A 16,687-nucleotide genomic window follows, 5' to 3' on the forward strand; every position below is an offset into this window, starting at 1 on the left:
CCGAGCTGTTACCTGAGCGCAAAAGAAAAGATTAGCGTTTGTTCAGGTAAATGAGGGTTTTCACAACCGCCTTCCCGTGGGTGTACGTTACCGCTGTGAGACGACTAACGGACTGGCGTGGAGCAGCTGGCTGGGCTGGATCAAATAGTCCACCTGATAATCGCCTGAGATGGGATGCAGGTGTGGAGTTAACAGCCACACCCGTGGGCGTGGGCATCCCATCAGCTCCTCGGACACCGGGCCGCGGACCATGACATATTTACAGCCTGATTTTTTTTTAAAGAAAGGATATTGGTCGGATATTGATCTCCTGCATTATTAGAGACTTAAACGCTAACAGTCAGGTGTTTCATGTATTGTCTGCTAGACAGTCCTAGACATATTCTAATGTGCTATATAAATGAATTGGAGCTCTGGTAAGAAATATTGATAAATTAGTTGACTTGCTGTACAGTTCATTTTGCTAACAGATTGTTCAAGAAGTCTGTTTTATATACTGAAATTCTAGTTTTTTAATAGTCGAACTAATTAGCAAGTATCTGTGCCTGTACACTGAACCTGCACAGTCTGCTGACAGATCTTGTTAACCAAGCTTGATTGTCCCCCCTTCCCTTACCCCCCAAATTAAAATGGCAGTAGCCTTAAAGATACACTTGAGGCCACATAGAAAAGTGGTTTCTACATTTGTGTTCTAATGTTACTAATGGAGAGCCTTGATTTGTTACTTCAAAGAAGTCTCCTTTGGAGGTGAAAAAGATGCTTTTCATTTTTTGTACGATAAATTCATCCATCATATATTGTCTGGAAGAATCTTCAGTTATTAAGGGCTTTCTCTTAATTTATCAGTCAGCTGCATGTGTTTCCCCCGTATATGACAAAGGCATTCATATCAAACCGACAGTGAGACACAGAAGCTTTGCAGGATTTGATGTTTGCCAGACGAGAATGTTATTCTGCAAAATCCTGGATTAAAAGGCAGGAAATATGGTGCAGAGGGTTTTTTTTTAAAATATGACTTAAAAAAAACAAAACAAAAACGCATCAAGGTATGTTTGAGGTCAAATAAATCATCCCAAAATAAATAAAAGATTGTGATTATGAGACAATAAAGTCATGAATAGTGATAAAGTCTGCTCCCTGCAGCTAGGTACACGCACATTTGCTCCATCCACTCTCATGTAAAATATTACATCGAAGTCATAAACACTATCAAACATGGATGCTAGCTAGCTTCCTGGTTGATTAAATTAAGCCAATAGTCTAAAAACTTGCATTCTGCTGCAAGGCCACCAGATGGGGAGATATGGTTGTAAAAAGATTTCCAGTCCTGTAGAATTCTATGGGGTAAATATTTTCTTTGTTGATTGCTTCAATTCTTGAGATTATTGTTATTACTTGGGAGGGAATCGTGTTTAAGAATGCACTGCACACCTAGCCTTCAACCTTTGGTAAAGTAATTTGAACACTGTAAGATTTTGTATAGTCCTGTTTATGGTATTAGTATCAGTGCCAGCTAGTGGCACTCTGATGCTATCTAGTGGTTAACAGTATGAACCATGTTGGCTCCAAAACTTAATGTTCTTTTAAAATTAAAGATAAAAATATAAATTTGTAAGTAGCTACCTACAGTGTAATTATGTACTTTGTGATATTTGACAACTTTGCATACTATATCTTGTCATCAGACTATTATTGCTGATCTACAACTTTACCTCCATAAAGCTGGTCTCAGGAGGGACTCTGATGACTTTCTTTCTTATAATTTTGACCCTAGTCTTTATTGATGCACACTCACAATCACACCTACAGCCAATTTAGAATCGCCCAGTAACCATGGCAGGAAGCTGGAGTATGTGGAGAAAACCCACACAAGTACAGGAAAACTCCACACAGAAAGGGTAGAAAGCAGAGGAGAAAATGTGTTTGTGGGAGAAGAATAAGACAAGAAGAGGTGTGTGTGTGTTTCAGTGAGCAGGAGATGGGTCAGCTAAAGGGTCAGATGGGTGTCTCAGGTCCTGTGTCAGGTTTTTGCTGCTGCTGTTTTGTTTTTTTGTTTGTTTTTGTTTTTAAGGCAGAGACCTCTTCTTTTATCCTCCACTTGTCCAGTTTCTTCAATTGACTATACCAAGATATACCAAGTTCTTGGCTAAAAGGTCTTTGAGAATCACTTTAAAAAAGAACTAGTTCATGCCAGTCAAACTGTTATGTACGGCATTATTTTTTTGATTCAGTGAAAGGAAGGGCTCACTAGTTCGCTCAGTCTTTGGGGGAGCAGAGAAGGAGATGAGAGACAGGAAGGAGACGAGAGACAGGAAGGAGACAAGAGCAGGTGTGTGTGCATGTGTGTGTCTGTGTGAGGACACTTAATTAAACATAATCTTATCCTTTTCAATAACATCATGATAATACACACAAAAGCTGGTGAGTGCACTTCAAACATTTGTGTAAACACATTACACATAATATACAACATGATTGTTACTTCCGTACAATTGTGGGCATTTAAATTGAAAACAAACAAAACACACAGCTAGCTTTGATTCAGTACGCTAAACCCTAGCATGGCTGGGTTTACCCTTTACAAAATGTCTTGTGTTGATGAGTTAGTGAAATAACTTTATTACTGTGTCTTATGATACAACATACATCCTCTTTGTTGTTGATACTGGGTGTAACCGTGTATATCTTGCATCTGTCCATTGCCAGCTATTTTATTTTTTACAAATCCAGCCAACTCTCAAGTTAATGTGCTTTTTTCAATCTGACAAGCTTCAGTTTTCGGCATTCTCTTCAGCGTCCTCATACTTATCACCACACTGTGCCAGTGTTGCTGTGGCCCTTCCACTCCATCTTAGTCTGCTGTCCCTTTAAAACAGGGGAGAGATGTAAATGTCTTTGGAGTAAAGTGTAGCATGTGAAGCATTCAGTTGAGTGAGTCTGGATTACCTCTTTTAATGTCTGTGTCACTCGGGTTGTTTGAACAAGGAAAGTTCAAAGGCTTAAGCCGATTCGCTAATGAAGAAGCGGGGCAAAGTCTAAAATCCATTAAACTCTTATTAATATAATTGTCCTGTCCGAAATCAATCATCGCAATTGACTCTGGCCTGGAGATGGGGCACAAATAGTGGCTTCGATTTTGCACTAAAAAAGCGGTAAATGTAATGGGATTAAAAAAAACCTCGCTAATTATAAATAGCATACTGTGTAATTTTACGGGGGGAGAGACATGTTGCCACCAGCAAGGAGACACAAAGTTGAAATCCGGTGGATCACAGTGATTTATCTTCAGGGTTGAGCTAGGCGGAGCGAAGCATCCCCCCCCGATAGACAGAAGCAGGCAGTCCGGGGCGGAGAAAAGTTACAGCTTGGTGGAGTTGTTTCTCGTGCTGCTACGGCTCGCTACACATTACCGGTGTCACAAACTAATTATTTAGAACACAGTGACAAAAGCTAAGTAGTCGCTTGACTCTAGCTAACAAGAACGGCACCCGGGAATAGTTGAAAAGGAAACAAATACTTCTTCGACAAGAAGGTATGGGAATGACTGCATCTTACACTTTTTGTCCCCACTTGTGCACTTGTTCGCTTTTCATTTCCTTTCCGCTTAATATCTCTTCTTCACTCTGTTTTCTGGACGATTTTTTTCATTTAAAAAATCTTAGTTAGCCCACTTCAGTCAACTTTTTTGTGGGTGTATTGTTTTCAAAGGCCAGTGTCGGTGCGTACACACAGTTGTCATGACAATGCTAGGGAAACCCTGCGCGAGGCACGTTGAGAGACACAAAAGGACCCCGGCTTAGCTTTGCTTTTAAACTTTTTTTTAATTAAAAAAACCCAAAGAGTGTTTTTTTGTCTTCTACCCGTCAACGAGAAATATATAAAAAACAAACAAACAAACAAACAAACAAACAAAACAAAACCAAAAAAAAAAAAAAAAGCGGCTTTGTCAACATTTATTTATTAGTATCCTGTGTCAGTGGAAAGAGGAGCACTTCGGGGGAGGTAACGAGGTCAGAAGGATATGTGGAATCTGTTGGGCTAAGGTGTGTCCTGTGTTTATATGAGGCAGATTGTGACCCTGCCAGTCAGGAAAAGGATGCTTTTAGTCGGCCCTTTGCTGCTTTATGGTCAGCACACATGTGGAAATGACTGGCTTCTACAATAGAGAGTGAGCAACACACAATTGTCTTAGGGGAAAAGGAAAAAGATGTGTGTGTGTGTGTGTGTGTGTGTGTGTGTGTGCGTGAGAGAGAGAGAGAGAGAGAGAGAGAGAGAATGGAAGTAGTAGCTGTGTGAATGACAAAATAAATACATGTGTTACACTACGGTATGTTTGCATTTGTGTGTAGATGGTAGGAAACTGAGGACTGGGTAACATTAGGTGGTCATCAACTTACGGGCGGGGGTTTTTGAAGGTGGGTGGAGGGTAACTACAGTTCAGTCATACAGCAGACACACCAGACGGAGCAAATTGGGACCTACTGGCTGGAATGAAGCTGGCAACACGCAGGATAGGAAAGCTTTTCGCTTAGATGACTCATGGTTATGCTTGTTTACAGTCTTGTGCAAGGGAAGTTTTCACTATTCCAGGTGCTTAAAGATGAGTGTCTCGTGAACCGGTGCCATGCTTGTCATTAAGTGCAGTGCCAGCGAAATACTCTAACATTAGTAACCTCTGAATACAGTCCAAGCTGTGAGTACTAGGATCCCTAAATATACCTTTAAAAGAATAATTATATTCCACAATAGTTCTCTCTTTATGGATATATGAAGGTATGAATTTATTGGTGCCTGTTCTCAAAGCTTCCTTGACTGTCAGTGCAAAAGGCAAACATATTCATGGTTAAGCCTTTAAAATATAGTACAGTACTTGTGCTAATCTGAAGCAGGCTGAACAAAACCTGGAATGAATGCATAATGCTGTAGTTTTAATAACAGGAGCTATTACAGTTGCATACTTCCTTTCCTCAATAGGAATCGTGCTTTCAAAGATAATGCATGACTGCATCGATCATTTATCCTCCCTTGGATCTGTGGCAACCTTCCGTCTCTGCTTGTGTGTCGGGGCATGCAGCCGCATCACCTCAGCCTAGCTTGTGCCCGTAGGGCCTGGAAGCACATTTAAAAAAAAGAAGGAAAAAAAAGAGACACTAAACATACAAGCACACACACTCATTCACACACTCATGCACACGGGGGCAACATGAACAAACCTACATCAAAGATACATCTGTTTCTTATGCATGTTTGATGGGACAGGCAGGCAGCGGCTGGCTACTGCTCCTGCTTACCGTACAGCATGGATCAGTATGCATGACTAGGTGGAAGGAAAGGAAAGGTGTATACCTTACAAATATGTGAAAAGAGAAATAAAACATGCAGTTTTTAAATGTTGCTTTAATCTTTTATCATCATACAGTAGGATTATCAAAATCTAGCCAGTGCTGGCAGAACTAGTGAGCGATAATAAAGCCAAGATACCAGTGAGTCAATAACACTTTGCTCTGTTGTGGAGTCGTCTTTTGTTCTTGCTGTTTGATGTATTTATGTTCTTTTTATCTGTGAACAGCTGGTATAAATTGCTTTGTCTGGTTGTCTGTCTGTTGACCAAACTCTGCCATGCTGGGACACAAAAACTCAATCGACTGGTTTCCCAAACAAAGAGCATAAGGGCATTTATGCTGGGTGGAAGTCTCCATTTATTTTTGTTTCTTTATCACAGTCAGTCCATTCCAGCGCACATTAGTCTCAGTTTAGCACGGTTTGCCACATCAGACGTAAAAATAAAAACAAACTAATAACTTCATTGCATGTCATGTAATCCCAATGCCCTCCTCTGTGATATCAGTATGATGTATTCAGTTAAAAGTAGGAACTTGACCTTACAGCACATTTCAGCATCCGCTGTCTTTTCTTAGCCAGAGATTTCCTACCATCAGCAAAAGATTGGCTCCTAATCCCTCTATTTTTTTTTTTTTTTTGGACTGCAGTAGATCTTGGCACAGGGAAATAAGCGCATCAAAAATTTAACTGAAGTTCACCTTCCAAAACATTCAGCACTTTGGATCAAGGCAGCATCCCGTCGGTTCAATCCGACAGTGTGTTTTCCCTCTCGCCAGATGTTCAGCTTAATTAACATGCAGGCTCGGGGCGAAAGAGGTGTTAGCACCCATACGCAGTTTATCCAGGTGCTGCAGCTCTGCATAATTGCCTGACATTTACATGAAAGCTATTGATTAGATTCATGCGCATAGTACTGATTCAAGTTGAGCTGTGTATGCTGTGTAGACCTGCAGCAGTAACTTGATTAGTCAATTACGCCATCACAGGAAATCAAAGAGCAACTGTTTTAGTAATTTAATTGTTGAGTAACAGTTACTTATTTAGAAAAACCTTCCTTGGTACCATATTGTAAATCTCAGCCTTTGTGATTTGATTCATTTTTTTTCTTGTAATGCTTTTAGCTAATCTTAAACACTTATTTTCTTTTAATAACCTTTGGAAAGGTCACCTATACTTCTAATAGATCCACTGCTGTACTAAAATCCTTTATGTGCTGGAAGTCCCAAATTATCATGATTGCAGTTGGCTCAAATACTACAGCTTGACTCTTCACTGGCAAACATGAGCGTGTCTGCCCTAGTATAGTAATATTGGCAATAGTATAGGATTAATTATAAAAACATTTTTGCTTCTTTAAATGTGCCTAAAAGGGCTATGGGGATCTTTTTCCACTAAAGACTTTCAAAAGTTGACTAAAAACTAGTCTCTTTCAAGCATATTCAGATTGGGCTTAATCTTAAGGAGTACCTTAGACCTATGGTCTGGGTTTCGCAGTTCTGAAACTGAGACCAGATTTGCTTGTTTTGTCATTATGTACTAGTTTACAAGTTTTACCTGACATATTTTCCTGTATGTTTATAGCTTCACCAGATAACAGGACATGGACCCTTTTCTTTGTTTCACGAATCTCCAGAATTTTCCTTGCAACTCCTTTGACTCTTTGCTTATACTGAGGCTGCCAGCTTGTGGCTGGCTCTGAGCTCTTGATAGCTTTAGCTACTCTGCCTTTGTTAGTTTCTGTTCTGCTGTTTGTTTTCTGCTGTGTGAAGGTAATTTAAGTGTTTGACTTGGGTTGCTGTTCTAAACATTCAAAAAACATTTGAGAATCTGTGTTGAGTGAGGACTCACACTGAGGACTGTCTGCCTGTGTTCCTGTGCTTGTCGTGCACAGGCTTGCTAGCTGATCTTTCAGTCACCGGTCAAGGCCGATAACACTGGCAATCAGTTGATTCTGGTCCCTGGCTGGTCAACCAGGGCATCTCTATTTATCATGTCATCCACTGTTATGCTTGCTTTATTGTTTTTTAGTTGTTGCCATCTAAACACTACTAACTTTAACTGAAGGTTAACTAATAACAACTTTATTGTTTTCCTTCTATAAATGAACCCATAGGTTTAACTACATGTAATATAAAGTAAAATTACATAGTTATCTACAGTAATGATAGTATTTACAGGGTATTTTTGCTTTACAACAGTGTTTTTCACTAATAAAGACAGATAGACATCTTTAAATGTACTCTAAGCATAAAATGACTTGATTTGTTATATATCACAGTTACATGGATCTTTGGGTCTTTGGACTTGCCAGAAAAAATGTCTGTAAGTGTTTCCTCCTTAACCTCTGGCTAAGTGGATGGCACAACACAGAAGAGCTAACTCATCATGCCAGGACTCTGCAGTCTATTCATACTTATAGGCGAGTGGCCACTCTTTCAATGATGAGGATGTACACATCCTGGACAGGGAGGAACTCTGGTTTGAGCGAGGAGTCAATGAGGCCATTTACGTGAAAAGGGAAAGACCATCTCTGAATCGAAGAGGGGGACTAAGGGTACATCTGTCACCATCTTACAATGCTGTGATTGCAGCCATTCCCCCACTCTCTGTGAATGCTACTTACGGCCATTGATCAATGGTCTTTGATCGGTGGTTGTTGATCAATGGTCATGACAAATTGCATATTAATGATCAAGAATCAGACTTTGCGGCCCATTGTTTATCAGTGGTGCTAGTTTTAGTCATTGTGCAAATGTACTGTAAGGTTGGGGAAACCTGCGCTCAGTGGAGACTGAAGAAGTCAGTTGGATGAGCGACGAAACGTTTCTCCCACTGAAAATGGGAACAGAATTAACTTTTTGGAAGTCAGTTCCATTGCTACACTAAATGTACAAATCATGTAATTAACCAGTTGTAAATGGATGTAAGAAAAGACCTGATAGTCCTGATCGTGTTTATGGGCTTTAAACACCTATTCAGATTCATTCTAGATGTGTAAGTAGAAGGCTGCGATACTTGGTAGTAGTAGTGTAACATTCAGAGAAATTCACAAAGGACACAGAAACCAGCCCTATGCTCTGTTTCCATCATAAATCACACAGCATGACGATAACGTTGAAACTCAACACCTCAAGATCTCACTGGGCTTGAGAGGCCCTTAAAAAAACACGGAGAGGTTGACAGATACAGAGGACATGCAAACTACAAGACCGATAGCTTGAAGGAAAAATCACCTTCAGCTTTAAAATGAATGATGATTTTGATGTATGACTTAAAGATAGGCCCACATGTGCTTGTTCAGCATTTCCCTCTGTTTTACATTGTTTACAGTGTGCTGCTGACCTCAGCTTCCTAACTGGGAAAACAAAGGCATTTCACCCTACTGTAAAAATAACTGTCAATAAATACAGGCCTTTTCTTCTAATGCACTTTCGGAATAACACACTTGTTTCTCTGCTTCCAGGAAATAAACAAGTGGGTGTAAAAAGGAGGACTACAAATCCCCACCTGGGGAGCCACTGGAGCCTCAGGGTGCTGGAATGGAGCAACTCATAGAGTAAGACAGATCATGTCTTTCTTTATCTTATTTGACAGCTTGTTTTACACAGATTGCTGACATGCTTTATTGTGTTTACTAAATGAACGTCCTGTCTCTATTTTGGTGCTTCCTGGAACTGTTGTTGCCCAAGCTTCAGCTGCATGCATGGCATTGTGTTTGGCGGTGTATAGCTATACTGCATCTACTAAGAGATTACATCAGCTCACCAAGCATTTTGGGAACTGTAAATAAGATGCCTTAATAAGAAACTTATTAAGGGGCCAAATGTTTCAAAGACTTTGATTTAAGGATATTTATAAGTGATTAAACAGTGGTGACATCTAAACACATCTTTTGTCTTTCTGCATGTTTTGGATATTTTGGTGAGGCAGGTTGTTGAGGTGCATATCTGTGCATTTAGAAATCTTGTTATTTTCTATTCTTAGCTAAACAGAACTCATCATCGTCCAGCATGCGAAAGGTTGGCTCTTTGATTTGATGGAGGCAGTTCTGCGAAAGTGAGGGTTGGATAAACAATCTTGTAAGGCTCTCTGAACCAAAGAGGGCAGGCAATACAAAGCAACCCACATATAACATGAATACGCTTGGGAGCAGTCGCATCTCGAATTCAATGAAGGCACGCAATTATTCGTAAACTCTGTGGCTACGTTTCCTCTTTGAACAGCGAGTCAGCAGAAAGTTTAAAAAAGCCTGGAAAGGATGGCGCAGAAGAGCAGCACCCACACCATCTGAATGTTGTTGGGGGATGGGCAGGTGATTTATCTGACCCTAAATGCCTTTTGTCCACTTTGCGAATGCAAAAACTCTTAGCTCAGCGTCATGCCATCTAGCTCAGACTCAGCTTTTATAATGTGCTGTTATCCTCTGAAAAACCTGCTTTCCTTCATTCAACGCACAGTAGTTTCCTCTGCAAACATGTGCGGTTCTCGTCTTGTCGACGCTGCTGTAGCTGGGCAGAGTGTGATAAGAGCCATGGGAGTTCTATCTTCACTCCTCAGCTCATTCTGCAGATCGCTGAAACAGGATTGGCATTGTGTTTCTGGGCTGTGTGCACATACAGTAAGCGCTGTGTGTGTGTGTGTGTGTGTGTGTGTGTGTGTGTGTGTGTGTGTGTGTGTGTGTGTGTGCGTGTGTGTGAATCACACGATCCATGGTGGGATTTCATTATACATATCTTTCAGCGGCATGGACGCAGAATGTATAATTCATACCTGTGACTGGGCCTAGAAAGCTCCCTACACTCCAACCTGTCAAGTGAGACCATTCATTTACAGTAACCAAGTGTCAGCCCTACTCGTGTCTCATATTGAGTCAGTGATTGTTGAATCAGCCCTCCTCCCTTTCTGACACCTCTGACTCCCATGCCAGGATGACTAGCTTTCTCTTAATGATTAGATTACGTCACCGACCTGCTGCTGCACCATGCCAAACTATGAAGTGACAAAGAAGGGCTCCTGATTTGCGCAACTTCGCACTCCCTGGCTTGTGACTCATTGGTGAGTCATGGCAACAGGCAAGGGGGCTATAAACGCACCCCCATGCATGTTCACACACATACACTCAAGCTTGTACACATGGTTCTGACAAGCAAATACTTTCTCTGTCGTTCCCGATAGTGTGTGTGTGTGTGTGTGTGTGTGTGTGTGTGTGTGTGTGTGTGTGTTTGGTCTTGCGTGAATGCACCCAAAGACACCATATTTCTGTCCTTCCACTCTATCGTTGTGCTTGAGTACAGAGAAACACACGACATTATTTATTATAATCATCACCGGTGTAATAGAGTTTGTTTTTTCCAGATAAAGCGGAGTCAGTAATTGTTTGACACTCGGCGCATTCCAATTAATGTTTTGTTGACTCAGTCTTGATAAGATAAGGCCAAGCATAATAATGAAAACTTGTTATATTTGTGGTTATTTAGATTTAGGTACTCAACCAACAGAGGGCGATGCAACCATTTACCATGAGGAATTAATCCTATTAGCGTTTCTTTGTGTGAATTCATTTGGCAAGTCCCATTTTTAATCTAATTATACATTAAGCCTTTTAAGAAAAGATGTTTGTTAGTTGATTGATGTTGCCAGTTTATTGATTAACTCATCAGTATTCTATATTTCAAATATTGGAGTTTGGGAGAGTGGGCGATAATGGCATTTCCATTTTAATGCCTCATAACATTTCCTCTGTCTTCATGTAGTTTTGAATTCCTAAGAGGCTTACTTTTTCATTTGTATATTTGCTCTAACAAAATGCCTGGAACATTGATATCTGAGATCACTTAGATGTTTCCTGAACAAGTGTGGTTTAATATTAGATTGCACTGTTTAATATCCCATGACATAGCCTGTCGCTGGTTCACACCTAATTGCAGGTGTTGGTGCTCCTAAACTGTCTTAAAATTGTTTTGTCACAGAAGTATTAGTACTGTGCTAAAGTCTTAAGGCATCCTTCATTTCTTTATATTTTGCTTCCAAGGAGCCAGACTTTCTTATCATAGTTCCAGCTTTTGTGAAGGTCCCGACCTTGTACCTGACCATTTCCAGAGGACTTAAAAATGGCTTGTGAATCATTGAGGCATACCAATGCAACACTTTCTTTCTTCTTTCAATGACTAAAAGAAAAGGCCAAAGATAATGCAGTTTGACTGTAGGGATGCCACAAATGATTATTTTGATAGTCGACTAGTCACCGATTATTTTTGCGATTAGTCGACTAATCAGATCATGCATCCATTGGACGTAAAACGTACAGCTTATTGCACCAGCACGGACCTGCTCTTATATGACTATCATTAGCTTACAGCTTTAAGTGCTTAAGGTACGTGCTGACTAAAAATAAAGACAAGATCATAGTTTATTACATTTTAATGAAATTTGCAGATTGTTTCGGTGGAGTTTAATAAACTCAGCTGTCTGCTCCTTGCTATCTGAGATATAACAGGACACTGGAGTATATTCTCGAGCATCTCACACTTCTGATAATCAGTTGTCTGCTTGACAGCTGTGTAAAAATTATAACTTTAATCTCAGCCAAACCGAGTTACTCAAGAACAAATAAAATACTTAAAAAAAAAGCCAAACAATAACATTTTTAAGTTATCTAAGTGACTTATATATATTTAACCGGAGTAGCGAAAGACGGCGGTGGGTTTGAAAACGATTTGCCGGGAGTCCGGTGTTCTCACCGGCTCTAGTGAGCCTTGAACCCCGGCTAGCTATCGAGCTAGTGGGTAACAGACGTCTCCGAAAACGTCAGAGCGCTTTTGAAAACATGTGGTGTCTTGATAAACCAAGCAGATATTTGAGGTTTACACAGCTACATTCTCGCCTGAAAATATGTTAAACGTTTATTTTGTGACCCAGAAAGAATAATAAGAGTAATATTAAAACTAACTAGCTGCCACCATTGTTGGAAACTGAGCAGGGCCGCGCTATGAATTCTGGGATAGGTTGGGCCACGAAGTATACACCCGACCCATCCTTCAAATCTGGGGAAATGAAGGGCGCATTTGTCGGCCTCATTTGTCGGAGTCTTCGAATTTGGACAGTCTTCATCGTGTCGCTGTAACGTAATCAGCCTACAAATGCGGGCACAGGAGGATGCGGTTCCTGAATTTGGACACAGCTACGATACCGGACACTACTTCTTCTTCTTCGGGGTTTAACGGCAGCTGGCATCCTTGTACATGCAGTGCTGCCATTTTCTGTTTCAGTCCGTTATTACACTCTTAAATCCTACTACTTATTCCTTCTGTCTTTTGGGATCTTACAAAGCTTCAAACGACGCGTCTACTATTAAATTAGTCGTTGACGATCTTGATAGTCGACGTAATCGTGACTAGTCGACTAATCGTGGCAGCCCTATTTGACAGGCAGCATTGTTTACACTGTGTTCTTAAAAAAATGTGAGGAAAGCAGGCAAGTGGAGGATAAAAGAAGACGTGGAAGGCCTAAAAACAACCTACAGTAGATGAACAGTATCTGAAATTCATGTTCTTAAGAAATAGAAAATCCATCAAAAAAGTATTGAGAGGTGTATCTGGCACTACAGTTGATCCATCTACTGTTCACTAAAGCCTCATCAGTATTGAAGAAGAAGCCATGTTTAAGAATGGGAAACATGGAGAAAAGGTTGGGGTATGCCAAATTACACAAAACTGGACTGAAAATCAGTGGCAAAAGGTCTACTGAAGTGACCTTGTCGTCAAAATGTACGAGGTCAGAAGTGGTGTCCAACATTAAGTGTCTACAGCCTTCTGTAAAACAGAAGGTGGAGGCTCTGTCATGGTTTGGGACTAGATTTTAGGCCATGGTGTTGGGAATCTTGTCAAAATTTATGGAGTTATGAAAGCAGAAAAGTACCATCAGATTGTCTGATTAGCAGCACCATTTTTAGCATGACAGTGATCCCAAACAGACTGCCATTGCAGTAAAAACATATCTGGATATGTCGTGGAACACTATCAATCATGGTTTGCACAACCTCAACATGACCTCAACATATTTGAGGAAGTGAAGGATCATCTTGACAGAGAACAGAAAAAAAGGCAGCCAACATCCACAGAAGAGCTTTGAATGTCCTTCAAGAAGGTGGGAGAACCATTCCTGAAGACTACTTAAAGAAATTACAAGAAAGTTTGCCTAAGTGAATTCAGTCTGTGTTGCAGCATATAAGTGGTCATACCAAATATTGACTTTCAAGCTCGTTTGAATTGTCCAAACGTTTTGCTTATATACTTCCATGTATGCAACACTACTTAAGAAATAAGGAAAAGAAGACTAGTCAGCAGTAGGTCAAATACATAGATTTGGCATTGTTCTTTTAAATACATAAAAAACAAGAATAATCTGTTTAAGGAAACATTTAGGCCAGACAAAATTGTCTAGATAAATGTACAGTGATTTTATTTTACATTGTGTATATCTTGTCCTGCCAAAATAGCTTTGACCCATCTGGGTATTAACCTAGGAGAGTATCGTGGTCTTGGACCATCTTGATGCTGGCAGCAGGGTCTGCAGATTGGATTTGTTAAAATGCTCCATCTGATTGGCTTGTAGAGGAGCGTTGAAACTGAGTCAGTGCCCTGGCCTGTTTGTCGTGTTCCTTGTGCTCGTCATGATTACATTTTGCGGTGTGGCAGGGCACAGTGACCAACTGTAGAGGTCTTTGCTTTAAATAAGTGCCAAGTTTGGACTGCAGTACTCTTGTTGTTGGTACATGTAAAAATGACAACCATATAAATGCATGTACCCAAGGCTTTCCAGCAGAATAATGCATTATGACAAGAGGATCAATACTATTTTCTTCATTTGCCAATGTGTCTAATCTTACTATTTGTCATCATCATCACGTTGACGGGGACGTCATGTGACTGATTATAGCAGTTAGGGTCATTCTTCACTGGACTGATTATCTTGAGTAAGTACATTTATTATCTAGAAAAATGACATGAAATCATTTGAAGAGCTTAATCCAGGGTTTAAATGTGACTTATGTCTTGGGCAAAAGAAAAAAAAAAGGGAAAAAATGATCGCAGAAGGTGCAGCAGTGTTTTAGATGCTTTAATGGGTCATTTGTCTTTGCACACAGCAGAATCATTTGTCTGGAACAGCTGACCAGAGTAAATGTACAGGCTCCTTTTTTAACGGAATTGAATTACCTCCACTGAGAGTAAGCTGGCAGCAATCTGATAAAGAAGTCAGTGTAAAGAAATTGAAGCCTGCTGTCTATTAAGGGGTTCTCATGCCCTATAAAAGTGCTTTAAGGAAAACAAACACCCTAGGCCGATGTCAGAAAGTGGACGCCTGGGAGTCAGGCTCTTCAGAACTGAGGCAGACAGATGACGAATGTAAAATTAATACATAACTGCTCACAAAGGAGACAGGAGGCTACTGGATGTCTTGTAAAATGTGTATTTCTGCATGAATAACACTAACGTTTAGTAGCTCTTTATGCTTTTATGTTACAGTGGGTTTTATTCGTTTTTTGCGAATGAACAGATAACTATGAAGCTTAGTAGAAGATTCAAGATATTTATTTCCTAAACTCTACTGTGATGAGCGAATACTTTTTGTCACTGGGGAAATATAACTGGCTCTAACTGGGCCATTCAGGACTACTCTGTCACACAGAAGCAGTGCTGGCTGCACAGACAAACTGGTGCTGGTACTTATGGCCTTTGCACTGCTTTATTTATGTGAATTGTTTTTGATGATGATGATTTATGGGTTGTTCCAGCTCTCGGTACTCACTTAGTTGCGCTCTACAAAAAATAAAGCGTTACCCTACCACACACCCCCTCTTACTTGGTGCAAAATACACAGCCTTACTGTGAAGTGAAAGCTGAGACGCGTCACTGGCAAAGTGGCTGCTGTCTGAGGGAATATTTTAGCTGTCTTGTTGAGTTCAGGATTTATTAGGCCTAATGGCGTTGACGTCAGATCAGCATGCTTGTTTTTTGCCTTAGCTGCCGTGTTTCTTTCTTTGATCTTTGTCACAACTAAACAACTTGAGGTGCCTGTTTACGTTGTGCTCATCTCTATGCATCATGCTGAGTGGAAGTGTGCTGCATGCATTCGGGCTGAGAAGATGGATTACTGCTGCCTCGCAGGGAGCGACTGTGTTTGTGCGCCCTATCTGTCCACGTGTAAGCCGCTGGGTCTGATTCTCCAAGGACGTGCGAACAACATACCCGGGAGGTCTCATGCCTGTGTTCTTAAGACAGACACGATCTCAATACCCTGTCAACCCCTGCTGCAAACACTCCCATGTGCACACGCTTAAACAGTAATGCATCAGCGCCCCCCTTTGATTCCCGGTTGTCCTTTTCTGTTATTGTACCTTGAAGTGGAGTTTTGACACCAAACATGGCTCGCTTGTCCCCAGAAATTCTGAGTGTGTTTTTGGTTTGGGTTATTGCGAACGCCAATGGAAGAGCACTCGCTGCACATCGAACACCCCACCTCCACATGTGCACTCGCACACACAAATAGATACAGCAGTGGCAGCCTAATCATTCTTCAGACAATGAAGGCAACGAGGAAGCGCACTCAGCGGAGTGCATATCCCACTGAACTGCCGCATAATGAATCATGAAGGGGAGTCAGCTGGACATCAGACATGAGCAAAAACAGAAGCAGTGGTCAGCTTCCATCTAAACAAAGACTGTGTGTGTGTATGTGAGGATGTCTGAAGTGTTTACGTGTCGTTAAAAAAGGACAGCAGTGAACATACTTAGCTGCTGTGTGAATGTGAGTTACTTGACTGAAAGAGGGAGAGGGAAAGAAGGAAAAAAGCTATAGAGTCCTCTAGGGGTTTCTGACTCAGAAGAGTATTGAATTTTGCATGAAGAGTGTTAGAAGTCATGTCTTACAATAGGACATGTCCAGGATGTAGCCTGCCTTTTTCCTATCCCAGTCAGCTGAGATAAACTCCAGCTGCCTCTGTGACACTGAACTGGATAAGCGGTTAAGAAAATGGGTAGATGGGTATCATACAGTAGAAGGGAAATTTCTGCCTATTGCTGCTGTGTTTGTGTTGCTGTGGCAGTACACATGTCTTAAGATTGAAGTTCTACACAAGTTAGCAAAAGACAAGCTTAAAGGTTTTAGGTGAGCACAAAAAGCCTTCCATTTTAAGCACATGAAGTGAAGTATTACCGGCCATATGGCCGTAGGGCTCGGCCATATCATACCGTTCACGGTAATACCGTGAACGGTATGATATGGCCGAGCCCTACTAACTAGTATCTTTTTATAACTTGTTAAGTCTTTGTGTCTGTATTGGGTG

The 16,687-nt window shown here is 40.8% G+C and overlaps 1 protein-coding gene across 1 annotated transcript in view; it reads left to right on the forward strand.

Annotated features, from left to right (window-relative positions):
* The first annotated feature begins 3,415 nt into the window (after positions 1–3,415).
* Positions 3,416–16,687, forward strand: part of ankfn1b (ankyrin repeat and fibronectin type III domain containing 1b) — a 156,307-nt gene continuing 143,035 nt past the window's right edge. Inside the window, exons 1-2 of the mRNA XM_084937891.1 lie at positions 3,416–3,532; positions 8,807–8,899. Coding sequence (XP_084794017.1) covers positions 8,883–8,899 — 17 coding nt within the window. The 5' untranslated portion in view covers positions 3,416–3,532; positions 8,807–8,882. The remainder of the gene's footprint in view (positions 3,533–8,806; positions 8,900–16,687) is intronic.

The sequence above is a fragment of the Perissodus microlepis genome, chromosome 8 (assembly GCF_051167445.1).
Source record: "Perissodus microlepis isolate ML-2025 ecotype Zambia chromosome 8, ASM5116744v1, whole genome shotgun sequence".
Taxonomy (NCBI): Eukaryota; Metazoa; Chordata; class Actinopteri; order Cichliformes; family Cichlidae; genus Perissodus; species Perissodus microlepis.